The 27984-nt window shown below is 51.8% G+C and overlaps 1 protein-coding gene and 1 long non-coding RNA gene across 2 annotated transcripts in view; one reads left to right on the forward strand and one right to left on the reverse strand.

Moving 5' to 3' along the window:
• The window catches only part of KCNB1 (potassium voltage-gated channel subfamily B member 1), a 96232-nt gene extending 68273 nt beyond the window's left edge, over nt 1-27959 (forward strand). Inside the window, exon 2 of the mRNA XM_066331010.1 lies at nt 25208-27959. Within this exon, the coding sequence (XP_066187107.1) occupies nt 25208-27229 (2022 nt within the window). The 3' untranslated portion in view covers nt 27230-27959. The remainder of the gene's footprint in view (nt 1-25207) is intronic.
• The window catches only part of LOC136368659 (uncharacterized), a 134816-nt gene that overhangs the window by 83007 nt on the left and 23825 nt on the right, over nt 1-27984 (reverse strand). The window lies entirely within an intron of this gene.

A 27984-nucleotide genomic window follows, 5' to 3' on the forward strand; every position in this document is an offset into this window, starting at 1 on the left:
GCTGACCTGGGGCTGGGAGAGAGAAGCCAGCACTGTCCTGGGGCTGGAGAAACTCTGGAGCAGCCAGTGCTGCACAGTCCTGCCCATGACTGTCTCTGAGGGACCCGTGAGAGCTGCCAGCTCCGTTTTCCTCCACCTATCAGACACTGCTGGCTGCACCAGCACACTCCTGCCAGGTGCAGGAGGCTCTGCTTCACCAACTTCTCCATTCACCCAGTCCTGCCCTGCTCTATTTTCAGTACCAATAAATCTCCTGCAGACATCCCCTTTGTCACAGCCTGTTCCTCAGCTTTAGCTCCATAGACTCTTCTCTGTTCCAAATGTAATTGCTCTTCATCCTTTTTTCCTGCTGTCTGGAACCATAGCTCATCATCCTACACTTCTCATTATCTTAATTAAACCAGGGCAAGTCAAGGGCCTGTTTTATAACCTGACATTACCCTGTACATTTTTTTTAGCTCCAAAGATGTGAATTAGTGCTGAGATATCTTCTGGGAGGAAATTGGCACCTCGGCTCCCTCAGTTTGCAGTACTCTGGCTGTCTGGAGTGAAAAACGGGGCTGAGCAGTCTGAGCCCCCTGCCAGCAGGTAAATCCAGCCTCCAGAGCAGTCCAGGTCCTGCCTGCTGCTGCTGCCTGAGCCTTTGTGTTGCAAACCACTGGATCTCCCTCCTTATTTGATTCAGTTTGGTTTGATCCCAGCCTGACTCTGCTCGCTGTTCTGGCTGGTGGCTGATTTGTTGGTTTTCTCTGCGTTTCTGGCGTGTCACAATGTGTGCTGTGTGTGTGCCTGGGCAGCTGCGGCACCCAGGAGCTGAGAGGGCTGAGAGCCAGCCCCAGCCCGACAGAGCAGGGGAGAGCAGGGAGTGCTTTGGTACCTCAATTGACTGCTCACTTCTGTCTGCGTGAAATCTGTGAGAGACTCCTCTAGGAAAGTGCAAACATCAGAGGGCTGAGGCCGACCAGGGCGATGCACCTGCAGGAGAGGCACATCTGTCCCCGCTGGGGGAAGCCCCTGGGCTCACAGAGGAAAGGCTTAGGGACTTTTTTAACTCTTGTGCCCCTGGAACTGCAGCTGGGGGCAGGAGGGCAACAGCTGCTGGATACAGAGATTTCTTGCACTGGAATTCACCTTGAAAGTCTCATGTAAAGGGGGTGGCAGTTTCGGGAGTAAACAACTGACTACTCGGATTTTACAGGGAAGCAAGAAATTCGGGTGATATTAGGCATTATTTCATTACTGAACACTGGCAGAAAATTTCTTGATTTTTGTTCTGAAGTGAAAATGTATTTTTAAAACTTGCCTTCCCCCCTGCTGTCTGACCACTGCAAGACATTGAGCAATATTAGCAAAGCTGATGGCTGCTAAATGGCCTTATTTCCAACAGTAATGAGCCGCATTTAATAATGAATTAAACATCATTAACTGGGGAAGTTTTTGGTGACTGCTTCTTTAGTATCATTGTGCAGCAATTACCACGGGAGTGAATAGCTCATCTCTGTCCTGCTGCACCGTTTGTCATTATTTGGAGGAGCAGCAAATTCCCTCTGGTCCAGGAGGACTAATAACACGAAATGACACCGAGTAAAGTTTAACAAGTGTTTCTGTTCCTCATGTAGCCCACAATAACTGAGATGCTCAGTCCTGCTCCACCTTGTTTCTCTGACCCAGCGAGCCTGGCTGTGCTCCTGCAATCAATGAAAGCCTCTCTCAGTAAGATCTAACTCATGGGCACATGAAGTTTCTTTATTAAAAATTGATACATACAATTAAGCCAAGATAAAAGATGATAATGGAAGTAATGAAGCTGTTTGGTATTTGCAGTTTTTATTATACTTTTCCGTTCCTCAGTAATGAGACTTCGCAGACTTCTTCCTCACGTGTAGTTGTAGGGTCACATTCACAAAAACACAAAAAGTTGATAGTCTTCCAAAAAGTCTTTCCCTTGGGATACTGACCTCTGAAAACCATCCCCAGCTCTTTGCCAGTATTTCTTTGGTCTTTCCTTACTGCCATAGCTGAGAGATATAATTTTCGGCAAATCACGGAGTTGCCAAAGTATTCCTTTAGGAAAGGACTATTCCTTGTGGAAAGGAGCTGGGGCTCTGTGGAAACCCCCAGCAGCTCCCCTGGTGAGGGCTGAGCCGCTCCTGCTCCGTGATCAAAATATTTACAGCTCCCTGAGTGGGGCTGGCAGCAGCCCCAAAACTTTGCTCTTGATAGTAAATGTCACATTTAATATTGATGATGTGGGCTACTCGAGTCACACTTGGATGAGTTACCCACTGGGAATGACATCTATAATAGGAAACTCCTAAAATGTGAGCTCCCTTAGATGCACACACGGCTTCTTTTTGATGGAAGATATAAAATCTAAGCAATTCCATGGAATTGTAAGGGTGCTGTTCGCTGTTGTGTGACCAGGGAGAACCTTCTGCAGGGCAGCCTGGGTCATTATTCACTCAGCAGTGCACGGGCTGCTCCCTGGAGGGGCACGGAGGGGTTGTTTCACACCCCACAGGAGCAGCGCTGGCCGTGACACCCTGGAGGGTGGCCAGACCCAGCTGTGCCCCCTCTGCCCCTGTGCAGTGTCCCCACGTGTCCCTTTGGTGAGACACAGGCTGCCAGGGGCTGCTGCCACAGCAGCATTACTGCTCTGGGGTTTTCCCTTTGCTGTGCACTGGGATGGAAGTGAGTGACTTCCCAGGCAGCACTGAGCCACTGGGGCCAGCTGGGCTCTGCATTTTCACACCACTGGCACTCAGCAGGGTGGGCAGGACAGGGAATTTGTGGTGTTCTCTGGGCACTTACCCTGAGGGAGACTCGGCACTTACCCATGTTACTGGAAACAAGAGGTGAGTATAAAGTTAAACAGACCTTCAGCATTACAGCTCGACTTTAAAGGGTTTCTAATGATTGGGAGATAAATTCTCTGTTCATGTGTATTGGTGCAAATGTTGGCTGTCCACAGAAATTCGGTGCTCTGGTCAGACCCTGCTCACAGCTCCATCAGCTGCTGTGCTGCTCAAGTCATGAATGTTGTGTGATTATTCCACATCCCACAGTGTGATGTTCACACTTTCTCTGGAGTGCAGCAAAAAATGGTTGGTGTTGGACCCCAAAAACCCATTGTAGGTACCAAAAGCAGACAGGAAGACTCTGGAGGAGGAGTGTCGTGCACTAGGAACAAAAACTTCTGTAGAAAGGGATTGAAAACATGGTCACATCCAAACTGCTCTGCGTGAGGGATTTGTGCATCACCCTCAGGCAGCTTGCAGGACCCCAAGTGAGTGCATCTCCTGTGCATTACAGTTAGGTTGGAGAAAACCTAGAGAAAATACAATATTCTGTCATTCTTCTTGGCCTGGCAGCTCATCCTGCTCCCGTGGCAGGACCTCCTCTGGTCAGTGCTGCACCATTGACACATCTGTGATTAACACCCGCCTCTGGTAAAAGAAATTGTAATTGTTTCCTTTTTTTCCTCTGTGGTGTCTCAGCACATCTGCCAAAGTGTGCCCTGACTCATACATTCACCTAAGCCAGGAAAAGCCAACCTTTCTGAGCAGCAGCTATTAACCTTCTTTTACCGATGAGGAAACTGTGCACAGGGAGAATAAATAATTTACCCAAGGTCACAGAACAAATCCCAAATGCCATAACTGGGGAAAAGGAGCCAGGCTACCTCACTCCAGTTTGTGTCCTTTCCCAGCAGGAGCTGTTCCTGCTCCCTGGGGCTGCCTGTGCCCCGGGCACTCCGTCATTGCCACCCCGTGTGCCCAGCCCTTGTGTCCTGGTCCCTGCCCCAGTCTGGTTCTGTCACTGCACACGGATGTTCCCAGGCTCAGTGTAGCTCTGCGCTCCACCCTTCAGCAGTCTAAACTCAAATTACACGGTGGTGTTGAGGCACTGATTTGTGCTCATTTGTGCTCTGTTTTGCCTTGGGAAGAACTGAGAGACTACAGCTTTTTTAACCTTTAATAATGGCAGGGGTTTTAAAGCTTGTTCTGTGAAGTGCTGGGGCTGATTGTTTCATCAGCCTAAACTGTGGCTGAGATAAGCGTGGTCTGTGAACACAGCAAAGCCCTTCAATCTCTGTTATCCTGACGGCCCTGTGAGGGCCCTTCTGCCTGTCATCGTGTTTGAAAGTGTCGGGAGCAGGTACTGCAGCAACGTGGGCACCAGCACTATCTCAGTTAATTCCTTGCAGTAATTCCTTGCGTTTGTCCCAGGACAAAATGTGCTTTATATTCTTGGAGCTCACAGGTAAATGGATCACAGCCACTTGAAGCATCATCAGTGAAGAAAGAAAATGCATTAACAAACAAACAAACTAAAAGCTCTGTACCAGGAGCAAACCAAAACTGAATTTGATGTGCAAAGAAAGGGACACACCCAAATTACAGCCCGTGTATCTTGGAGCTCTCGTGAGAACCATAGGGATCCATCCCTCAGCAGATGAAGGAGCAGCCACCAAGCACAGGAGTTAATTTCCTGCAGAGGAATAAACAGATGTGGATCCAAAGCTGCTCGGAAAGAGTAACTGTAGGGACAACCACACCAACCAGGTGTGCCATGAGATCCTCTGGGCAGATCTTCCCCTGAGGGCGAGGGGCTCTGTCTCCAGCATTGCAGTTATTACCTTTTTGGTTCTCCCAGCAAGTCAAAAGCTTCCAGTGAGAAGTCCTCTGAAAGGACTGAAATAATATTTTACAAGTGTTCTTCCTTTCTGGTTTGCATCTTGCATTCAATGGCAGGAGCTCTGGACCCGCAGCCCCGTCCCTCTCCAAGGCACAGCAGAGGGATTTGCCTTTCTCAGGGACACAGAGAGTGCCGGGCACAGAGCCTCTGGGAGGGTGCCCCAGTGCCGGCCTGCCATTCCCCGGGCTCCTGACCTGCTGGAAATGACAGTGACATCCCGAGAGCTGCCAAAAACTCCCAAGGAACAGCCGGTAAAAATGCTCAAAGCTCCCGGTGCCCTGAGTCTGCCGTGAACAAATCCACGGAAACCACACACAAGGTGTCGGGAGCCTCCAACGATGGCCTTTAATCGGTGTCCTTCCCATCCCAAGCATCACAAACACAGAAGCATTAGGAACTACGACCCTGCGAAGGAAACACTCCCGGTCCTCTCAGGTTGTTGCTGATGTTTCAAAAAGACCAAGAGCTTTTCTGGAATCCTGTAAAGAAAAATGTGTAATAAAGGCTTTTTTGCCTCGTTTTGGACAGCCAGAGCTGCAAGGCAGCAAGCCATCAGCATTGTCACATCCTGTGGCTGCTGCTCTAGCAGAGGAATGAAATATTTCCACCTTTTGGCTGGGGTTTTTATTGAGGTTTCAGGTACCTACCTTCTGCCATCCACTCCATTTAAGTAATGATGACCAAAGCGCAGCTCACTTCTCCAAGATTAACAGCTTGCTGGAGGAATTTGTCTGAAATCAGAACTGAAGGATGCTGCAGCGTGTTCCTCGCTCCCAGGGAAGCCCCCGGGGCCAGGATTGATGCTGTCAATTACAGGATTAAAATCCCAGTGTGTCCCAGTGCAGAGGTGGCTGCATTCCAGTGGGGAGAAAGCACTTGAGAGCCAAGGACTCACGGCTCTGACAGCAGGATGGAAACTGGCTTAAAGCTGCTGTGAAATCATCATGACTTATTGTGATGGGATCCTGGCACCTTGCAGAGGAGCAGCACTGAATTATTTTGCACTGCTGGTTTGGGGGAGTCCAGAAGCAGCTGTCACGGGAGCAGCAGGAGCAGGGGGCTGAGGACACGGGCTGCCCGTGCCTGGTGGCCTGGCCATCACAGCTCAGGGGCAGCTCTGGGTGTGCACTGCTCTTTGGGGAGTGTGTTACTGCACTCAGTGGTGTTTCCTTCTCACACCCGTCCTCCTGCTCGTTGTCTTCATGCCGATTTGATCGTTCATTCAGGGCATTAAGGTCAGCAGCAGAAACCTGAAATTTGCATCCTTTCACCCTCGCATTTCCATTCTCTGAATCCCTGACCACAGGCGGTGGGATTGGTGCGGTTCAATGATCCTTGTGGGCGCCTTCCAACTCAGGCTCTCTACGATTAAGTGGTCACTTAAAAACACCGATTGCCCCAGCTTTTTCTGCTGCTCCGAGCCCCCGTGCCCCAGCGCTAAGGCAGCTCCTTTCCCTCGCCGCAAGGTTCGCTCCAGCCGGAGCAGGGATTAGAGTTCCGACCGGCTCCTCGAATCCAAACACGTGCTCCGGCCCTCGGGGCACGGCAAGAGCCTCTCCTTGTCCCTCCTGTCCTGTGGGAAGCACTGCCCTGCTGTAGGTGTCCATCTCCTGCCTTTTACGGTGATGTTTAGCTCTGCCCCAGCGCGGCATCTCTTTCGCTGCCTCGGGCCGCTCTCAGGTCTGTGATCCCATTTCTCAGGCATTTAACTCTTGCCCGATAAAAGCCGGGAGGTGCCGCCTGGTGCTGAGGCTCCTGCCAGGGCTCCGAGGTGGGGCCGGGCTGAGCTCAGGGCCCGGGGGAACTGAGTGGGCTTTGGGTTCGGCTCCAGCACGAGGTGGGCGCCAGAGCCCGGTGCGGAGCTGGCCCTGCACCGCCTCGCTGCACCTCTTCCATTCCAGTGGTGACTCACAGCCTGGAACAATTAGGTAGATGTCATATGCAGCTAGTGAGTGGTATTTTTCAGCGTTCATTTTACTTATTGTATTATATTATATTTTGATTTATAATTATATATACAGTGCATTCCTTTCCTGGGCTCCAGGCATCCTTGCCAAAATTAAAAAGAACAGTTAGCAAAACTAAAGCCAGCAGAAGCTCAGAGCTCTCTGTCAGAAATAACCAGTCAGAGCAACTTTTTTTTTCCACCAGTTCTTCATGTATTGTCTGTTCTCCCTGCACTTCCTTCCCGTGAACCTCTGGATGAGGAGAGCAGCCCCTGGACCCACCTCTTGGCCCCACAGCGGCAATGCAGAGAGCAACAAGACAGCTCCAGCTCACTCCTCAGATCCAGGGGCATCATTTGTTAGTATTTTCAAGCATTCCAGATACTTTTGCTTTGTACTGCTGGAGTCTGACTGCTGGCAGGAATTCAGTGTAATCCTCAGGTGGATTTGCAAGTGCTTGTGGGAGGGGTGCAGTGAGGCAGCACCTCGGTCTCTGGAAGCCCTTCTCGTTCAAGGAAATTCAGGTTGCTGTAAGCAGGACTGGGGCGAGGCTGGGCTGGGATTCTGGGGAGTCGAGGTGGCAGAAATGTGTTCTCAAGGTTAATCACACTTGATTGTATGCAAATAGCTGCTGCCCTCCGCCACACGCGATCAGAACCTCCAGGGACAAATGGATGTGCACAGAGGGCTCTGGGTTTGCAGGATGAGCAGGGAGGAGCTGGTGCGACAGGCGGGGTGTGGTCGGGACTGGGTGTTTGCCAAGCCAAGTGCAGACCCTGCTGTGCTGTCCCTGTGGTGCTCCTGGGGACAAAGTCGTGTGCTGGGGGAACGTCCTACTGCTCCAGCTCTCCTCTGCCCACCCTCAGCCTGAGCAGAACTCCAAGGACTGGCATTGCCTTGCCATGTACACTCTGAGAAAGTCACTGGGTTTTGCTGGATTTTGCAGTTTGGGAATATTTGTTCTCAGGAGGCTTTGGTGGGTCCCTGCCGTGGAGAGCACTGAGCAAATCTGAGAGCAGAGGGCTCATCCCTCTCACCCCAGAGTTCCTACTTCAGGCACAGCTTCTCTTCTCCCCAGTTAGTGCTGCTCACAGGAGGTCAGACTTGCCATAGGTTCACGTGCTAAGAGAGAGTTTTGCTTTCTCTGAGACAGATTTAGACTCCTATTTGATAAGCACAATTATAGCTGCTGTTTTGGTGTGTTGATGGAGCTTCCAGATGGCTAATTGTGTGTCCTGAAGGAAAAAAGAAACTCAGCAGCTGATGCATCCAAATCCGGAAGAGAACAATACCTCTGGCTCTGGGACCACCAGATTCCTCATTTTAAAAAATAGATGTTGCCTTTGTTGTGATATAATGGCTTAAGAATTTATCCATACAACAACTGGGACAGGAATATAAGAGCAATGTGAGAATTTCTGTGGCCCATGTGGAGGATGCTTTGGTTAGTTCGGTGACCCTGCCCTGGTTAGTTCAGTGATCCTGCTTTGGTTAGTTCAGTGATCCTGTTTTGGTTAATTCAGTGATCCTGTTTTGGTTAATTCAGTGATCTTGCCCTGGTTAATTCAGTGACCCTGCCCTGGTTAGTTCAGTGATTCTGCTTTGGTTAATTCAGTGATCCTGTTTTGGTTAATTCAGTGATCCTGTTTTGGTTAGTTCAGTGATCCTGCCTTGGTTAGTTCAGTGACCCTGCTGACCACTGCCAGCCCCACAGGGACCTGTGAAATTTGCTGCTGCTTCTTCATGGGGCTGAAGCTTCCATAATTGCGGAGTGGGAAGTTAATTAATTCCTTAATTATATTGAAATGGTGATCAGAGTCTTTATAACTTAACCATAACCTAAGGGTCCTTCCATCCTGCGCTCTCTCCCTCTGGTTTGGGGCAGTACAGAAAAGCAGGGCTGTTGTCAGGCTCTGCTGCCAGCCAGGGGTTTTGCTGGTCTGTGTGAACTGGGACGAGCTGTGCCCTCAGCCCACACTGCCCAGACTCCTCACAGGGCATGGGGAGCCAGCCAGCCCTCATCCAGCTACCCCACTGCTGGTGTCAGCATGAATAAACCATGTTCCTTCTAAGCTACCACAGCTCTTGACAGCTACAGTGCTGTAAATAAAGCAGCTAACGCAGATGCTAATATTAATTCTCATGACCCAGTTGTGCTGCACTAATAGTATCTGGGTTACCAGCCAGGCAAGACAAGAGCACAAATATTTAGCCTGTCTCAGTCTGTTACACCAAAAAAGCAAGCATTTGAAGATATTAATTTCTAGAGCTAAATGTCAGATGTGCCCTCCATTGGGAAAAGGCTGAAGGAAGCCCTGAGAAAGTCACAGAAATCCATGTTCAGTGGTGGTCAGCAGTTAAGCCATGCTGGCCATGCACAGGAGAATGCCAGGACCTCTTGCTGTGCTGCAAATGTGCCGTGACATCCTCGGGTCAGGTCTGTCCTGTCCAGGCCTGGGCACACATCACACTGAGTGCCACAGCAGGACTGAGAGCCGTCTTGGGGTTTTTAAGGCAGTGTTTAAGACATTAGTTAGCAATGTTGAGATTTGAGGATAATCATCCATTTAGCCCTTTCCAGCTGCAGCTGCTCTCCCTTGGTCATCCCTTTGGTTTCTGCCCAGGAAAGCTCCTTGATACTCAGCTTTTTCTGGAGGCATTCATGGACTGTCAGGTGTGAAAAGCCATTTGGGGAACCGTGGATGTTGTCATCCAGCCTCATGCAGCCAGGATGAAGAGCCAGGCCGTTCCAGCCTGCCCTGACTGTGGCACAGCCCGAGGCAGCTGTCCAGGCACCGGGGCTGTCACCCCAGCCGCCTGGGGCTGCCTGGAGGCGTAATGTTCTTTGCACAGCCTCTCCAGAAAGGCCGGGCTCAGGGCCTGGCTGAGCAGTCCCAGGTTTCTTTAACCCCACAGCTGTGGAGCAGAAATGCCCAAGTGTGTGAGCAGCCCTGAGCCTTGGCAGAGCCCTTTGCTGTGGCTGTGTGGGCACGGAGCTGGGCTCTGTCACAGGGAATTAGTGGCACAGCTCTTCCCACCAAGAACTCGGATGCATTTACTCCGAGCAGCTGCCTGCAGACAGGGAACAGCCTTTGGGGTTGTGTGGTTCAGGTGTTTGTGTTCTGTGCCGTGACCCTGCGGCTGCACAGATGCGGAATGAGCTGCTCACAGCGGGCTCCGGGGCTTAATTAGGCTTCTGGTGTTCTGTGGAGTTCACTTCACTGCTCGGTGGAGGACGGTTTAGGATAAGCATAATAGGATTACTGCTGCTATATCCAGCAGCCTAAGCCAGGAAGTCCTCGTAATGGGCCTTTACCCGGCAGGAAAATCTCTCCGGGGCTGGGTTATTGGGGTGACACAGCCGGAGTGCTGGGGAAGGGACCGTGGCCAGGTGAGCCCCTGGGCACTGCTCAGCTCCGGCCTCTGCCCCAGAGGCTGTCTGTCTGCTGGCTGTCTCCTGAGCCGAGCCCTGCCCGGGCCGCCAGCCCATTGGGAGCCCATCAGGACCCCATCAGGACCCCACCGAGATCCCACCAGGAGCCCATTGGGAGCCCATCGGGAGCTCATTTGGACCCCATTGCGAGCCCACCGAGATCCCATCGGGAACTCACTGGGAGCTCATTGGAAGCCCACCGGGAGCCCACCGGGACCCCACTGGGAGCCCACCGGGAGCCCACCAGGACCCCATTGGGAGCCCACCGAGATCCCACCGGGAGCCCACCGGGAGCTCACCAGGAGCCCATCGGGAGCCCCCTGGGACCCCATTGGGACCCCACCAAGATCCCACCGGGAGCCCACCGGGAATCCCCCAGGAGCAGCTCCCGGGCACAGGCAGCAGCCAGCGCCCAAACCAGAACAGCCCCGAGCCCCGAGCTCTGGCTCAGCCTGTCCCAAGCGCTCCGTAAGGAATTTCTGTCTGGGAAGGCCACGCTGGGATCCCCTCCTGCTCTGGGCAAGGAGCTTTTCCCACTGGCCCCAGTCACTGCGGCATTTTAATGCTGTATTTTATCAAAGCTGGATATTATTAACACGGAGGCGATCAGGGATTTTTTGGAGGGGGAGGCCACACGCTCCTCTCAGCCCAGGAGCAGAGGCCGAGCTCAGCTCTGAGTGAACATTCCCACTGCTGCTGCTCCCCACGAGGCTGCTGTCCTTCTCTTTGCCTTTTCTGCAGAGGCAGGTAATTCACAGATAAAACAATCGCTGCTTATACACACACAGACACGTAGGAGCTGGTCTTAATCTTTCCAAATCCCTTAATATACCTTATGTATACAGTTTGGAACTTGTAGATTTAGCATGATAGATTGATTTCGTGCACTATCTCAATGGAAAATGACATTAGTAACTACATTATTTTTTTATATTGTTTTTTCTGCTGTCTGAGCTGCTGCAGAGCGCTGAGCTGTGGCCTGTCTGCCCTGGGCACAGCAGCACCGAGGGCAGACCGAGGCCCCTGCTCGTGTCTGCTGCTCCTGTCTGGATTATATAAAGCCTAAGATGTGGCACAGCCTCAGGAGAATTTGGCCAAATCACTGTAGTTTGAGCATATGTTATAACCAATCAGTTGGAATGGTTGTAGTTATTTTTCACAACTCCCCCAAAATGGAGAAAATGGATGAGAATTGAGTGGGTCATGTGGATTGACAGGGGAAGCTGCTATGACAGTTTGAGATAGATGACTCAGGGTTTTTGCTTTACGGTTTTCTGCATTTTACCACCAGGATTTTCCAAGGGGTTCTCCAGTGAAAGCAGGCAGAAACACAGACTTGTCTCATTCACCATCCCGTAGTGAGCCATGCTCCCCAGCCCTGCTGCCTACAGCACCTGTGCCACACCTGGCTACACACCTGTGCCACACCGAGCTGTCCCCTGAGCTGTCCCCTGGGCTGTCCCCCCTGAGCTGTCCCCTGAGCTGTCCCCTGAGCTGTCCCCCTGGGCTGTCCCCTGAGCTGTCCCCTGGGCTGTCCCCTGGGCTGTCCCCCCTGAGCTGTCCCCTGGGCTGTCCCGTGGGCTGTCCCCCAAGCTGTCCCCTGGGGTGTTCCCCCTGAGCTGTCCCCTGGGCTGTCCCCCTCAGCTGTCCCCCCTGGACTGTCCCCTGAGCTGTCCCCCCTGAGCTGTCCCCCGAGCTGTCCCCCTGAGCTGTCCCCCCTGAGCTGTCCCCTGGGCTGTCCCGTGGGCTGTCCCCCAAGCTGTCCCCTGGGCTGTTCCCCCTGAGCTGCTCCCTGAGCTGTCCCCTGAACTGTCCCACCGAGCTGTCCCTTGGGTTGTCCCCTCAAGCTGTCCCCACCAAGCTGTCCCCTGAGCTGTCCCCCTCGGTTGTCCCCCCTGAGCTGTCCCCCCTGGGCTCTCCCCTGGGCTCTCCCCTGAGCTGTCCCCTGGGCTGTCCCCGGGACAGGGCAGGGAAATCCCGGGACAGGGCAGGGAAATCCCGGGACAGGGCAGGGAAATCCCGGGACAGGGCACTTGCAGGAGGGAAGGAGAGAGGGACCCGAGCACGGAGCCACCACCACCCGAGTCCGGCCACGCCGTGCTGGCTCAGCCCTGCCTCGCCAGAAAAAGAACATTGGCAGAGTTATTTCCTTCAGAACAATACGAGAGAGGAATGGTAACAAAGCCAAGAACACTGAGATGGTGATAGCAAGAGCCTGGCTTAAATACCCCAAATCAACATCTGCCAGAGCCTGGTTTCAAAGCAGCAGCTGTGGCCTGGAATGAAAACACACAAACTTTCCAAACAGTATTAAAAGTGATAATATCAAAAGCAACTCTTTGGTGAGAGCTTTCAGGTGCACAAATATGGCTCTGAGCACACGTGATAGAGCATTTCCACAATTTTGTAAGGTTAATTAATGAGTGTATCTCGCAGGTAGATCCAATAGATCAGCTCACCCAGTAACCCACCATCAGCCTCTTGGAGCTGGCCCAGGGGTTTCTTTGCCCCATTCCTTGTTATGTCTCTTAAGTTCTGGTGGAAAACAAGATGTCCTTGTCAGAAATTATCTTCTTAAGAATGAGACTGAACAGATTTTCAAGGATGTTTTATTAAGTGTTAGCTTATTGTAAGAAAAGGCAGGAAAAGTACTAGAAACCATGCAACTGTAGATTAAAAGCCTACGAGGCTACAAATATATGAAAAATATGTAAAAAGCTAAAAAATCTTTAGGCATCATAGCCACTGCACTGCAAACAGAGACTTGGTGATTGTTACCTTTTTCTTCAAAAGGTTTTTTTTAACAAGAAACATTTTTCTTTGAGAAACTGCCCAACTCCCTCCGAATTTCCCATTTCTTTTACATCTTCCACCATACTCACATAAAAGGAAATCGGCTGCAGTTGTTTCCTGCAATCAGCAGGTTTGGAAGGGGATGCAAGACCCCGGTGGGATTTTGCTGAGCCTCCAAACCTGGAGGGAGAAGTCTTGGCAGAGGAAGGGAGAGCCCTGCAAGATGCACTCCAGACAGGGTGCCCCAGGCAGGGCTGTTCTTCAAACCCGCTTGGGAATGTTTTGTTTCCAGCTTATTTCCACTCACTGATGTAATTAAATCATCTCTGCCCACTGGATTTTTTTTTTTTTTAAGTATATGCCTACAATAATCAAAGGATTGTTTCGTGTGATGGAGTGAGCAAAAGAAGCTCTCAAGGTCAAATCCAAACCAGCCTAAAGACTCTGGGGCTTGGATCTGACCTCCAGTAGCAACAATGAGCCAGGAGAAGATGAGCAGCTCAGGAAGTAGAAAATGAAGCTTTTGAAGCCAATAATGCCCTCTGGCAGTGAGCAATCAATTGACAGAGAAATGGGAAAGAGAGAGAGAGTGAAAAGAAGTCAGCCCCTTCAGCCTGGCTGCAGGAAAGGCAGGACGTTCAGAAATAGAAAGCAGCACATTTTTCCCTTCCTCTTTCTTTCCCAGGGGAGAGTGGCCATGGGAACAGCCACGCTCCGTGCCCCAGGAAGGGGATGCGGGAGGGAGCAGACTGACACAACCTGCAGCAGGTTAATGGGGACACATGGCTCCAGTGGCACTGCCCTCAGGAGTCGTTTTTCTTTCCAAGAAGTAAAGGAAAACAATTAGCCAATATTAGCGGCTCTGAGCAGCCTGCTCACGGCTGCCGTGGGAATTGCCAGCTCATTCCATGTCACACATGGAGAGAGAGCCCTCAGCTGCCGGGGATGCTCATTCACATCTGCGCCAGGCTGCAGCCGTTGAAAGCTGATTCCCACACCCCTTGGTAATTCTTATAAACTTATTTCCCTGGCATGCTGCGTGGTTTTTCCCTTATTATTTTGCCAGTTCGGACTGGATTTGTTTTCCCCTCTCAGCGGTAGGTTTCTCCCTGTGCTGGGCTCACCCTGGGTCTCATTTCCAAACCGGCCAGGTCCTGCAGGTGGCACGGGGCAGCAGGTGACTGTCACAGGAGCTGGCAGTGAGAGGTGCAGGGCACTGCCTGCGTGGAAAAGCCGGGGTTTAATGCATTCGGCGGGGCTGGGAGCCTCTGCACATCCTGCTCCGCGGGGCTTTTGCCGCGTTAGCAGCGCTCGGGATGAGGCCAAGCGGCAGCACAGGGATCGGAACCCGTTTTGTGGAGCATCAGGAGCCCCCGGGAGGCAGCAGGAGCTGCGGTGGCTCCCCTCGGCCCCGCCAGTGTGTCCCGATGGCAGAGCAGGGGCTGGAGCATCTGCCAGGGCTCCTTAGGGATAATGCGGCCTGACGGGGGCCAGAGCTTTATCCGCGGCCGCGGGAGGCGGAGGCTGCGCTGACCTTGTCCCGCAGGGCAGGAGCTCCCCGGGCAGCCTCTGCCCTGCTCCGCCCGCAGCCGCGCTGGGGACACGGCCCGGCACACGGTGACACTGCCTGGCACACGGTGACACTGCACACAGTGACACTGCGCACACCAACACTGCACACAGTGACACTGTGCACAGTGACACTGCACACGGTGACACTGTACACAGTGACACTGCCCGGCACACGGTGACACTGCACACAGTGACATTGCACACAGTGACACTGCCCGGCACACAGTGACACTGCCCGGCACACGGTGACACTGTACACACCGACACTGTGCACACTGACACTGCCCGGCACACGGTGACACTGCCCGGCACACGGTGACACTGCACACAGTGACATTGCACACGGTGACACTGCACACAGTGACACTGCCCGGCACACGGTGACACTGCACACGGTGACACTGCACATAGTGACACTGCACACGGTGACACTGCCCGGCACACGGTGACACTGTACACACTGACACTGTGCACACTGACACTGCCCGGCACACGGTGACACTGCACACAGTGACACTGCCCTGAGCACACTGCCCTGAACATACAGCCCTGAACACACAGCCATGCACACACAGCCGTGCAGGCACTGCCATGCACACGCTGACACTGCACACACAGCCATGCACACACAGCCCACAGACACGGGCACAGCCCGCAGGTGACAATGGCCCTGCCCAGCACACAGCAGCTCCAATCCAGACGTGTCCCCCGGGCTGTGCAGGGGAACGGGGTGGGTTTTTCTGACGGCCAAGCAGAGCCTGCACTGACACATCCCGAGTGCTCCCCCTCTGCTGCCCTGCAGTGAGCTGGAGCCCAGGATGGGTCAGGCACAGCCTGCTCCGGGAGGGAACAGCCCGGCCAGGGGTGCCCCCCTGAACTGCAGTGACATTTCAGAGCAGAGACAGAGGTGACCTGGCCCCAGGCCACACGCTGTGTGTGTTTTGCAAACCCCAAAGCTGTTGCGCTCACAGTGTGCTCGATGTGGGAGATAACGGCACCGTGGGCCTGACAGAGCATCCCGAGTTTCCCAGGACATCAAAACTGCACATTTCCCTGGAATGACAAGTTCTATCTCTGCCAAACAAAACTCAGGCTCGTTAACGAGCTTCTCTTAATGTTCGTGTGTGTTTGTTTGGCAGATAGTTACTAGGATATTTGGTAGGGTTTTTCAGAAAGGGGTACTGGGTATTGCTGTTCATGGATGGAGGTGGGGGTGAGAAGAAAAACAATGCTAATGTGGCCAACAAGTTCAAGTACGGTTCAACTTTGCTATTCCAAAATCTGCTGCTATGATAATGAGCCAGTCCAGCTCAGATTAAGGGCTCAGGAAGGCTCAGCCCTTCAGAGAAGTACATTGATGACAAGATTAATTTCTACCACCCAGTGTATAGTGTGGCACCATCCTATATTAACACAGAAACCCAAACTTTTTTTAAAAAAGTAACTGAAAAATTCACTAAAACCCAGTGAGGTGGATCATTTCCCTTAATCTTCAATGCTGCTCTGCTATTCTCCACTTGGATTAAAGTAGGATGCACCACCTGGCACTGTCCAGCTGCCACTTACAGGAAACCTTTCTCTTCCTCTCCTCAATAAACCTTTACTAGAAGGCTGCACATCTGCATTTTCCAAACAGTTTCAGGTGACTTTTATTAGGGGAAAGTGCAAAATCTCGGGAAGCCAACCCCTAAAACTCAAACAGCCCAACCCCTCTGAGAAACAGAACAAACCCCAGCTCTGCTCCCTGTGGAAACTGGGGCTTTGTCCCTTTTCCTTCTGTGAGTGCCCTTGTCAGGGGGCTGGGGCAGGAGGGGCTGCCCTGGGTGAGGCAGGTGCTGCTGGTGCCCGCTGGGAGCAGGCTGGAATGCAGGAAAGGCTGGCCGGGCTGTGGGAGAGCCAGGCAGGTCCTTATTCCTTATTCCTTGTGCTTTGGACAGGTTTGTTCTCGTGTCAATGGCCAGAAGTCAGCGAGCACGCAGTGATTATTCCCACACTGCCAGCCAACACTTCAAAGAGCTGGAGCATTTTCTGAGCTCAATGTGAGGTTTAAAAAACCTCAAAAGCAGCACAACAATAAACAAACAAACACAGGGGGGAAAAAAAAGGAAAAAAGGATGGAAAACAAAGAGCGGCCCAGCAAAGAACCAAGTACACATCTTCACATCTTCACAGTTCTGTTTCATCCTCTATATTTATAGCTGGAACGCATCAAAACTCTCATAGTGAGGCAAGATCAAACTATCTTATTGAAGTGCTGATGTAGAGCTGCCTTTTCTTTTATGTTCACACAGATTTGCTGTGCCCTGGCTCTACTCACCACTCGCTATGACCCCACGCTAATACGAATGATTTGCTGCCAAGGAGTACTTTTTAGCTGCTTTTGCAAACAGTTTGTATACAGTTGTTGCTATTTATTAAATATGTGACATCTAACCCAGTGTTTGGTGCTTATAAAGGGAAGAACCATCTGTGCTTGAGATTGAAACACTTCCCTCCCTTTGTGCCAAAGCTGTCAGCGAGTGTCCTGCTCTGCTCCAGGGAAAAGCCTTGGGGACCCTGGTTGGGAAGGTGGCCTCCCGTGTGGATGTGTCCCTGCATCAGGGAGCTCTGTGTGACACAGGGGCTCCTGCCAGACAGGAGCAGAGCTGTGGGCACGGGACAGGGCACAGACGCTCAGAAGAAAGCAAAAGGTTTTAGCAGGAGAAAGAACTAAGAGCTGGGAAGGTGCTGAGAGTTTGGAGTGATCCTGCACACTGCACACCTGGACACTGCACACCTGGACACCTGCACACCCAGACACCTGCACACTCAGACACCTACACACACTGCACACCTGCACACTGCACACCCAGACACCTGGACACCTGGACACTGCACACCTGCACATTGCACATCTGCACACCTGGACACTGCACACCTGCACACCCGGACACTTGCACACTGCACACCCGGACACCTGCACACCCGGACACCTGCACACTCAGACACCTGCACACCTGGACACCTGCACACTGCACACGTGGACCCCCAGCTGACTGGGTCATGCTGGTATCAAGCACACCGAACAGGAGAGGACATTGCCCCTGCCGTTCTGTCCAGGGGTTTACTGCTCCTGCAGCCTTCCCTGTCTCTCCAGAATGCCATTAGTGTGGCTGAGGCTGGTAAATGGATTTGCCACTTTTCCTAACGCATTTCTGGAAGAAATGTTAAACAGGTCATTGTTTTTTGTAGACAAAACATCACTTGAGGTCTGTTCTATTTTCCTCTCCGTGTGGCAACTCAGGATGGTTTCGATGGCTCAGTAAATCTCCCTGCAGCAGGACTCGTTTTGCCTTTTGGTGAGAAAGCAGCACTGGAACTGGTTTAGACTTCCAGAAAAAATCCAAACTATAATACGCAGGACTAATGTGCCTCAGATTTGAGAAGAATTAATATCAATTATTCTCATGCATATTCATGAGAGGAAGACTGGTTTAGCAATCAAGCTAATAGTTTTTGCTTAATTACATTTAGTTGATTTCATGCTATCTTGGCACATTCCTGATTGAATTTAACCATTAAAAAAACAACCCTCCCACAACTACTCCTGCAAACACCAACACTTGGAGCTCCGCATCCCCTGTGAGCAGTGTCTGAGGCGGAGCAGACTGCCTGCACGGTGGGAGAGGACCACCAGAGTCCCTCCCTGCGCAGGGTGAAATCCCGGGGGCATCTCTGGGAGCTGTTCGCAGGCACTCAGCAGCGCTGGGCTGGGAGGCGGCTGTTTTGGCTGTGTGGGCCTGCCAGGGAGGGGCCAGGCTGTGCCATCCCCAGTGCTGTGCCCTCCCCAGAGCCGTGCCATCCCCAGAGCCGTGCCATCCCCAGTGCAGTGACATCCCCAGTGCAGTGCCATCCCCGGTGCATTGACATCCCCAGTGCAGTGCCATCCCCAGAGCTGTGCCCTCCCCAGAGCTGTGCCATCCCCAGAGCTGTGCCATCCCCGGTGCAGTGACATCCCCAGTGCAGTGCCATCCCCAGTGCAGTGACATCCCCAGTGCAGTGCCATCCCCAGAGCTGTGCCATCCCCAGTGCCATCCCCAGAGCTGTGCCATCCCCAGTGCAGTGACATCCCCAGTGCAGTGCCATCCCCAGCGCTGTGCCATCCCCAGTGCAGTGACATCCCCAGTGCAGTGCCATCCCCAGTGCAGTGACATCCCCAGTGCAGTGCCATCCCCAGAGCCGTGCCATCCCCAGCGCTGTGCCACCCCCGGTGCTGTGCCATCCCCAGCACAGTGCCATCCCCAGAGCTGTGCCATCCCCAGAGCTGTGCCATCCCCGGTGCAGTGACATCCCCAGTGCAGTGCCATCCCCAGCGCAGTGACATCCCCAGCGCAGTGACATCCCCAGAGCTGTGCCATCCCCAGATCTGTGCCCTCCCCAGAGCTGTGCCATCCCCAGAGCTGTGACATCCCCAGAGCTGTGCCCTCCCCAGTGCAGTGCCATCCCCAGCGCAGTGACATCCCCAGAGCAGTGACATCCCCAGAGCTGTGCCATCCCCAGTGCAGTGCCATCCCCAGCGCAGTGACATCCCCAGAGCTGTGACATCCCCAGAGCTGTGACATCCCCAGAGCTGTGCCCTCCCCAGTGCAGTGCCATCCCCAGCGCAGTGACATCCCCAGAGCAGTGACATCCCCAGAGCTGTGCCATCCCCAGTGCAGTGACATCCCCAGTGCAGTGACATCCCCAGAGTTGTGCCATCCCCAGAGCTGTGACATCCCCAGCGCTGTGCCATCCCCGGTGCTGTGCCATCCCCAGAGCAGTGACATCCCCAGCGCTGTGCCATCCCCAGTGCCATCCCCGAGGGCACGGCACCCAGGGTGGGGGTGTGTGGGCAGGACAGGAGGGTCAGGGGGCGGCCGGGCTGGGGCCGGCAGTGAGCTGTGTCTGCAGGGAGCTGCAGGGAGGGCTCTGGGCTGGGCAGTGTCCAGCCCCTGCTCCAGGCGGCCTCTCCCGGGGCAAAGGGAGGCGAGGGCTGTCCCCCAGCACTGCTGCTGCCTGCCTTGCATCACCCTGGGCACGAGGCAGAGAAACTTCATCTTCCATGTGCCATTCGTTTGTTTTGGGTTTTGATCTCCCCCATGCCAGCAGAGGCAGAAATAGGACATGCTTCCCTCTCATCCTCTCCTGAGAACTGTCACTGCACTGATGTCTAAAGGCAGCGTATGTCTTTCAAGTTTGCCTTTTCAGTATTTTCATTCATCTATCATTTTCTTCTCCAGCGCACCATTTGCATCAGGGCTTTGCTCTGAAAGAAGGCTGACACCATTTATCATTTAATGGGGTTTGATAGCTCTCTGACAACTAAACATGTTCTTAAGAGTATTAAAGAGTTTACAGCCAGCTGTGCCTGAAGGCGAGTTTCTGCCCACTCCACCTTAGTCAGCAGCAGTTGTATCTCCTGGGTGCCTGTAGGCAAACAAAGCACTGGCACAGAACCAGCAGAAGTATTGTATCCTCTTTTAAACTAAATAGGCTTACTCTCTCAACAGATAAACTTATTACAGCTGTAATTGAAATCAAATAATTAAGCATTATCCAATCTTGGCTTTTCCAGGCAAACGTCAAAATTAAGATCTCGTACGTTTCCAAAGCAAAATATAAGTGGCTTTATCTTGATTTTGGTTTTATGGATGTTGTGGTGTGCAGCAGTGCAGAGGTTGTGTGCACGGTGCCCAGGCTCTGCAGGGAGCTGAGCTGTGTGTGCAGAGCTCTGGGGCACAGGGGTCCCAAGGACACTGTGGGGACACTCCTGTGTGCAGGGTCCCTCCAGAGCAGAGCTGTGGGGCAGAGGGGTCCAGGGACACTGTGGGGACAGTTCTGTGTGCAGGGCCCCTCCAGAGCACAGAGATGTGGGGCAGAGGGGTCCCAAGGACACTGTGGGGACAGTTCTGTGTGCAGGGTCCCTCCAGAGCATAGAGCTGTGGGGCAGAGGGGTCCAGGGACCCTGTGGGGACAATTCTGTGTGCAGAGCACAGAGCTCTGGGGCAGAGGGGTCCAGGGACCCTGTGGGGACAATTCTGTGTGCAGAGCACAGAGCTCTGGGGCACAGGGGTCCCAAGGACACTGTGGGGACACTCCTGTGTGCAGGGTCCCTCCAGAGCATAGAGCTGTGGGGCAGAGGGGTCCAGGGACACTGTGGGGACAGTGCCTAGAGGTGGCATGTAAAGTGCCAGGTCAGGGAAAACTCCTCAGCAGAGGTTTATATCCACAGGAACCAGCAGGACTTCAGGGGTTTGGAGATTCAAGGTCTTACGTTACATCTTGACACCCTTCTGTGTGAAAAAAGCAGGTTAAAGCTTCTCTGTGCTTCCCTTGCAACCACATCCCCGACTGCAGCCTCAGCTTCCATGATGCAAGGAAGAAGTGTTACCTGTCATTATGGCTCCAGCATTTCCTGGGAAAAGCCTCCTGCAGCCCAGTGGTCAGACTCTTGACATCAGGAGCGACTGTGTTCTGCAAACTCTTCCAGTCTGTGCATGAGCATTTTGTGCATTTTCTAGTGAGGAGATGTTTCCTAAAACAAGTCCCTGCCAATAAATACCACAGACATGTATAGCTGCTGTGAGCAGGAGCTGTTATTCCTGTGCAGAATCAAGTGGGGAGGAGATTAAGGAACTCTCCATCTGTTTCTGCACTGTGCAGCACGTGGGATAGCTCTCAAAATACACTCTCTCTCTGTTTCTCCGAGCCTGGGGAGACAGAGGCTGGCACAGGCGTGGCAGGATGGAGCTGGACAGTCTGACTCAAAGTGTGTTGTAGCCTGGGAAAGCAAAGGGGCTGCAGGAAAAATCCCTCAGTAAATGGAGCATATGAATGAAACCGGGTCCTGATGGCAGATGTATTCTGCAGGCCTTGATGGAGCTAAAAAAGCACATTAGACAAAACCATTATTGAACTTCTTGATTACATAACAATTTCCTCATCGTATTTCCAAGAATATCGGATCTATATTCAAACACCCTCCCACTCTCTCCCACACACCACCCCTTCTCCCTGCTATATCAGCTGCATTACCCAGGATGAAGACAGAAAAAGTGTAGGGCACGCTGCCACGAGCAGAGAGCTCTCGGCTGCTTACCCTGAGATTTTAGAGCCATCTATGGGATTGGGACAGCCAGTTCTCATAAATTTTAATGGCCTTGGAAGTCTCCTGTCTTATGCCTTTATCTCTGTTAGGGTTTTTAGCGGTACAAAGAAAACAACCAATAAATATCACCAAAGCTCAGTGCTGGGTTAGTCCCTGCTGCCTAAAACTCACCCTCCCTGTGCCACCTGCGGGGCGAGCACAAAACTGCTGCTGCAGAGAGATGGGGAACTCCTGGGCAGGCAGGAGCCCTCTTGCCCCGGGGCTGAGCACACAGAGGAGGAATCACAGAGGAGGAATCACAGAGGAGGAATCACAGAGGAGGAATCCCTGGGGCCACTCTCACCCAGCAAACAGGCTCAGGCCCAGGCAGGTGGTTATTTCCTGAAAGGTGCCAGGGAGAGGCGGCTGCCTGGCTTTGGGGGGATTTTGGAGGAGGTGGGGATGCTGCCAGCATGGCACATCCATCTTGCCTCAGGAAGCGGCAGTTGCACAAACTGGCTACACTTGCTCCCAAAATCAGCTGGCTTGTCTCATTTGCATGTGTAATAAGCAGCATGTATGTACAATCATGCTAATCACTTCGAGGCAACTGCTTTGGATTCATCCAAAACCCTGCCCTGCCTGTCCTTGGGTTATTTAGCTTCCACAAAGGAGCCACAGCAGCAATCCAAAGATTCTCTCCACAAAAACCTTTGTGAAGCAGCTGATTTAGTGGAGGAGATGTTTTTTTCCTGAAATCCTGCCCCTACTGAGACTTGCACCACGAGCCAGGGCCAGCATTCGGAGTCCTTACATATTGCATACAATACCTGAGGGGGTTTTCACCATTTGTGTTTTGCTGTGGCTGAAATGCAGATGTCAGCACAGGAGCGAAGAGGAAGGGGCTGCAGAGCTGCTTTCTTGGTGGCTGTTAGGGGACATGGTCTGAAGGTGGTGTGGGGACAAAGCTGCGTACCTGGCAGCTTTAGGGGCAGCTGCAGGGGTGTCTGTGCTGCTCTGCTGCCCAGTCCAGCTGCTCTGTCTCCCTCCTGTCCTCAGCTCACACGGAGCCAACGTCAGGACAGTGGAAAGGACTTGTCACAGCTGTGGCCCCACAAACAGGGACTCCTGCACCTGCCTGTGTCACAATGTGTCCTCACGTCACTCGTTTTAGCTCTTGGTGACTCCTGACTCTTCTTCCTATGCTTCCGAATTTTAGGCTGCAAGCTTTTCCAGTTGTAGTTATGCATTTTAGAGGACCAAACATGGGCATCCAAGTCAGCAGCTCCGGGTGCCCTGCAGGATGCTGGAGGCCCCAGAAGCAGCCCAGAGAGGCCAGGCAGGCCAGCAGCCAGACCTGGAGAGGTTCAGCTTGTCCCATTAGTGCGAACACAGACACTTCAGCCGCACCCACAGAATCTGACAGCCTCTGATGCTGAACTTCCCCATCCCTGTTCCTTCTGCCAGTCCAAGCCTGAGCTCCAGGGACCTTCCTGTGCCTGAGCCTGTTCAGCCTTGGCCCTTTGACTGTCCACCCAAAGTCCTCAGGAGCACAGGGCTGTGTTTAATGCCCTCTAAGGAATCACGGAGACCAGAGCCCCTCTCCAGAGCGTCCTTCCATTTCGAGCAGCTGGAGAAGCAGCGAGATTTGGGCTCAGTGCTCTGGAACAGGGACCACAGGGGCTTTCTCACAGTGACTGGAAAAATGATTTTCAGTTTGGTAAGAGCTGGAGCCTCAAGCACTGCAGAGGGATTGTTTCTGCTCGAGTCCAGATTGGTCCCGTTGGCTTTTCTTGTTAAAGAGAAGTGAACCTGGAAGAGCAAAGGGAGGAGGAAAGGCCAGGACTGGAATGAAAAGTCTGCCTGTGCTGCAGAGCATCCTGGAGGCCTCCCTGGGAATGAAAAACCTTCCCTTCAGCTTTCTGTCTCTCATTACTGACAGTGGAAAATACAAGAGCTGCCAAGCTAGGGGTTCAGTACAGCCAAGATGGGAAACCTTATTAGAGAGACAGATGGTGATTTCTATAATCTGAATTCCCAGACTGTAAATACTTTGGGAGAGAGCCCTGTGCAACTGAACAGTGCTACAGCAGCAGCTGGATCCAGTTTTCTGTGCACAACTGCTCCGTGGGTGGTTTTAGGGGATGGGAGGTGCTACCAGGACAAGGTGTCTCTTACAGAAGGAGAAGGTTCTTCTAAACCCTGCTGGAGATACTCCATCTCAGCTTTATGTACTTCCCAGTTGAAAAGTGCCTTGAATAACTGAGGACAATCAACTCACATTTAGAAGTTTTTCCTAGCCTAAGAAGATTCCCAAAGAGTAAGGGGGGAAATCTGTATCTTGGGAGCACAAGTGACATCTTGCTGCAGCTTGTGGGAGAAATGATAAATGTCTGTCTCTGTTTATTGCTTAGCTTTGTGGCTAAATCTCCTAAACCAAAATCAAATTTTACCCTTAGATCTCCCAGTTTATTTATTTATATTCATCTGGCGTTGCCTTGATCTTCAAAGCAGGAAGGTATATCAAAGGAGACAGAAGGTTTGACACCAATTACTGCTGCTGGATGGCATTCGCTGAATAAAGATGGAGTGTTAATATTTACACTGAAAGGGAAGGAGATAAAACCCAACGGGTACATACATCTAAGCCTACAAATAAGCCCTTCTGTGTATAGTGGGCAGAGATAAAGCCGAGCAAAACTAATTGAAATTACCCTTGCAAACATCCCAAACACCTTCAGAAATGGTGGGTGGTAAACAAAGAAATTACAGCAAAAGCACCAAAAGAGCCCTCTAGGAAACCAAATCAGGCTCTCTGCTCCTCAGGGGCAGCACCTGGTCTCCAGGAGATGGTCTTTTGGAACAGGCCACCACACAGAAGTAATTCATGTCTAAATTTCCCCACACTTCATCATGGGACACTTGACTTAACATTTTATTCTCGTGAGTTTGAAACGTGTGAGGCCTCCAGTGACCAGACCTGCCCTGCCTTGGCTGTCTCCGTGTTGTCTAATTTGGTTTGCTCAGATGCTTGCTCTCTCCTCTGGAGAACTCAAACCTCAAAATGGCTTAGAAAGCTTGGTGAAGTTTTCATGTCTTTCACAACCATCAAGAATCAAATTAGAGATGAGTCATTAAACAAGAGTGTATTATGTGTATGCTTGTGTAGTCGAATTGTACACACGTCTCTGTAATTAGCCATCAGCACCCCAAATTACAGCAGTAACTGTTCATTAAATGGAGGACATCGCTCTGATCCAATCGTGTATTCACAACTGCATTCCTTCTTGCTTGAATTTCAGAGCTTGTTGTCCAGATGGGCCTTGCTGGGCACCTAATTAGTAGTTAATCAAAAGCTCCTGCTGTGAACTGCTTCACAGCCCTCCTGGCATCCTGGCTGCTCCTCACGTGTTCCTTCACTACAGGGAGGTGAAGGCACAGGAGTTGAAGTAGATGCTTTATCTCCTTTATGCACCTGCCACAACTAAAACAGCTTCCAAAACAAACTCTGCTCAGGATGCGTTTGGTTACCCAGCTTCTGTGAGCCGAGCAAAACGGGTCTTGCCACGTGTGAGTGAAAATAAAGCCACAAATTAACAGCGGTGAGAGACAGCGTCGTGTATCCTGAGATTAACTCCCTGTTCTCTCTTTCCTTTCCAGATTTTGGCAATCATTTCCATCATGTTTATTGTACTATCTACAATTGCCTTGTCCCTTAATACGCTTCCTGAGCTACAAGGCGTGGATGAGTTTGGGCAGACCACAGACAACCCGCAGCTGGCCCACGTGGAGGCGGTGTGCATCGCCTGGTTCACCATGGAATACCTCCTGCGCTTCCTCTCCTCCCCTAAGAAGTGGAAGTTCTTCAAGGGCCCCCTGAATGCGATAGATTTGCTGGCTATCCTACCCTACTATGTTACCATCTTCCTCACAGAATCCAATAAAAGTGTACTTCAGTTCCAAAATGTACGAAGAGTGGTCCAAATATTTCGGATTATGAGGATACTCCGGATCCTAAAACTCGCCCGCCACTCGACGGGTTTGCAGTCCTTGGGGTTTACACTGAGGAGGAGTTACAATGAACTCGGATTGCTCATCTTGTTTCTGGCTATGGGCATTATGATCTTCTCCAGTTTAGTGTTTTTTGCAGAAAAGGATGAGGATGATACAAAATTCAAGAGCATCCCAGCTTCTTTCTGGTGGGCAACAATCACCATGACAACAGTAGGCTATGGAGACATTTACCCCAAAACTCTTTTGGGTAAAATAGTAGGAGGACTGTGCTGCATTGCTGGTGTGCTGGTGATAGCTCTTCCCATCCCAATTATTGTCAATAACTTCTCCGAGTTCTACAAAGAGCAGAAGAGGCAGGAGAAAGCCATTAAGCGCAGGGAAGCTCTCGAAAGGGCAAAAAGAAATGGCAGTATTGTCTCCATGAACATGAAGGATGCATTTGCCCGTAGCATAGAACTCATGGACATTGTGGTCGAAAAGAATGGAGAAAGCATAGCCAAAAAGGATAAAGTTCAGGACAATCATTTATCTCCGAGCAAATGGAAATGGACCAAGAGAACACTCTCTGAAACTAGTTCTAGTAAATCTTTTGAAACTAAGGAACAAGGATCCCCAGAAAAAGCCAGGTCATCCTCAAGCCCCCAACACCTGAACGTCCAACAGCTCGAGGACATGTACAACAAAATGGCAAAGACTCAGTCCCAGCCAAACCTCAACACGAAGGAGTCGAGCCAGGCTGGGAAGCAGAAGGAGGAGCTGGAGATGGAAACCCTGCCCGGCCCCATGGTGCCGCTGCTGGCCACCCGCACCGACGGCATCATCGACATGAGGAGCATGTCCAGCATCGACAGCTTCATCAGCTGCGCCGCCGAGTTCCCCGACACCGGCAGGTTCTCCCACAGCCCCCTCACTGCCCTGCCCTGCAAGGGGGGCACCAGCCTCCTCCAGGAGCAGGGCAGGCCCGAGAGCAGCACCCCCAGGTACGTGGAGGTGAACCCCGGCTCCGAGAGCAGCCACCGCTCTGCTTTTTTCATTGACAGTCCCAAAAGCTCCATCAAGGCCAGTAACCCTTTGAAGCTGAGGTCTCTGAAAGTCAACTTCATGGAAGAGGACACCAGCACGTTAGTACCAGCATCAAACGTTCTGAGAACATATCCTGACCCTCTCAAGAGCCGGGGAGCCACTGCTGCTGCCACAGATACTTCCTTACTCTCTGACAGGTCTCTCATGAGCCCAGAAACCTCCATCTACACCACCGCGAGTGCGAGGACCCCCCCAAAGTCGCCAGAGGCCCAGGCAGCCATAGCTTTCAACTTCCACGATGCTGGTATACACAAATACATCGATGCTGACACTGATGATGAGGGTCAGCTGATGTATGATTCGAGTCCGCCTGGAAATGTGAGTCCCAAGTACAATGTTGCAAACAGTGGCTATCTAAAGCAAAAGGACCATGTTTATAGAACAGAGAAGAACCATCTAGAAGCTGCTGCTTTACCCACCTCCCCTAAGCTGATAGGGCAGAACTGCATTTACTCTATGGAAGGTATCACTGGAAGAACCCAGGGCAATCAGGAGACTGTCAGACTAGAAAATCACATTTCCCCAGAAGTCCATGTATTACCAGGCAGCGGAGGACATGCTAACACACATGATCAAAGCATCTGAGGTGGGGTCTGAAAGAACTTACTGAGAGTTTAAAGGAATATCTTCACAGTCAACACAAACAAAAGAGCTTCTGCATGGCATGAACTTGGCTGAAACAAGCCACCTGTTTCTAAAAGTCTGGGGGAGGTCCAGTGTGGGTTTGTGAAAATGTCCTTCTCTGAAACAACTCTAAAGACATTGCCCACATCAGTCAAAAAAATGATTGCAAATCATGATCACACATTGATCTCCTTTCATGTTGTCCAGTGAAGCCAATGTGACCAAATATCCATCCATTCCCCTTGAACGCTAGAGCTCCTTTTGGAAATATTAACATCCGATTTGCATTAGTTCCATAAAGGATGCCAAGGCAGCCAGATTTGAACTCTGGAATAAATTGCTGGGGTTGGTATAAAGCTTTCAAAAACACAGTGCTCACTGCTTCAGGGCAGCTGTTCCCCATCTACAGCTTTCTCTGATGGATATTATGTTTAAAGGTAACAGGGAACACTTGCATTATTGGAAAATCCAGGTGAAAAGCATTCGAAACAAATAACGGTCTAGAGAAACCACTTCTTAAAATGCTCTTTGTGTGTTTAACAATCTGATATCCTGTAGGACCTGATGTTTTCTTTCGAAATATCAGCAGGGTGAGTTGCACCACTTGTACCTAATTCCAAACACGCCCTAAGACGTAGTGAGGCTCGCACTTACCCTCCGCTAAGAGGCGGGACCTGCCCCGCGCGGGGAAGGTTCGGAGGAGCCATGCAGAAGCG

Source organism: Sylvia atricapilla, chromosome 16, assembly GCF_009819655.1.
Source record: "Sylvia atricapilla isolate bSylAtr1 chromosome 16, bSylAtr1.pri, whole genome shotgun sequence".
NCBI lineage: Eukaryota > Metazoa > Chordata > Aves > Passeriformes > Sylviidae > Sylvia > Sylvia atricapilla.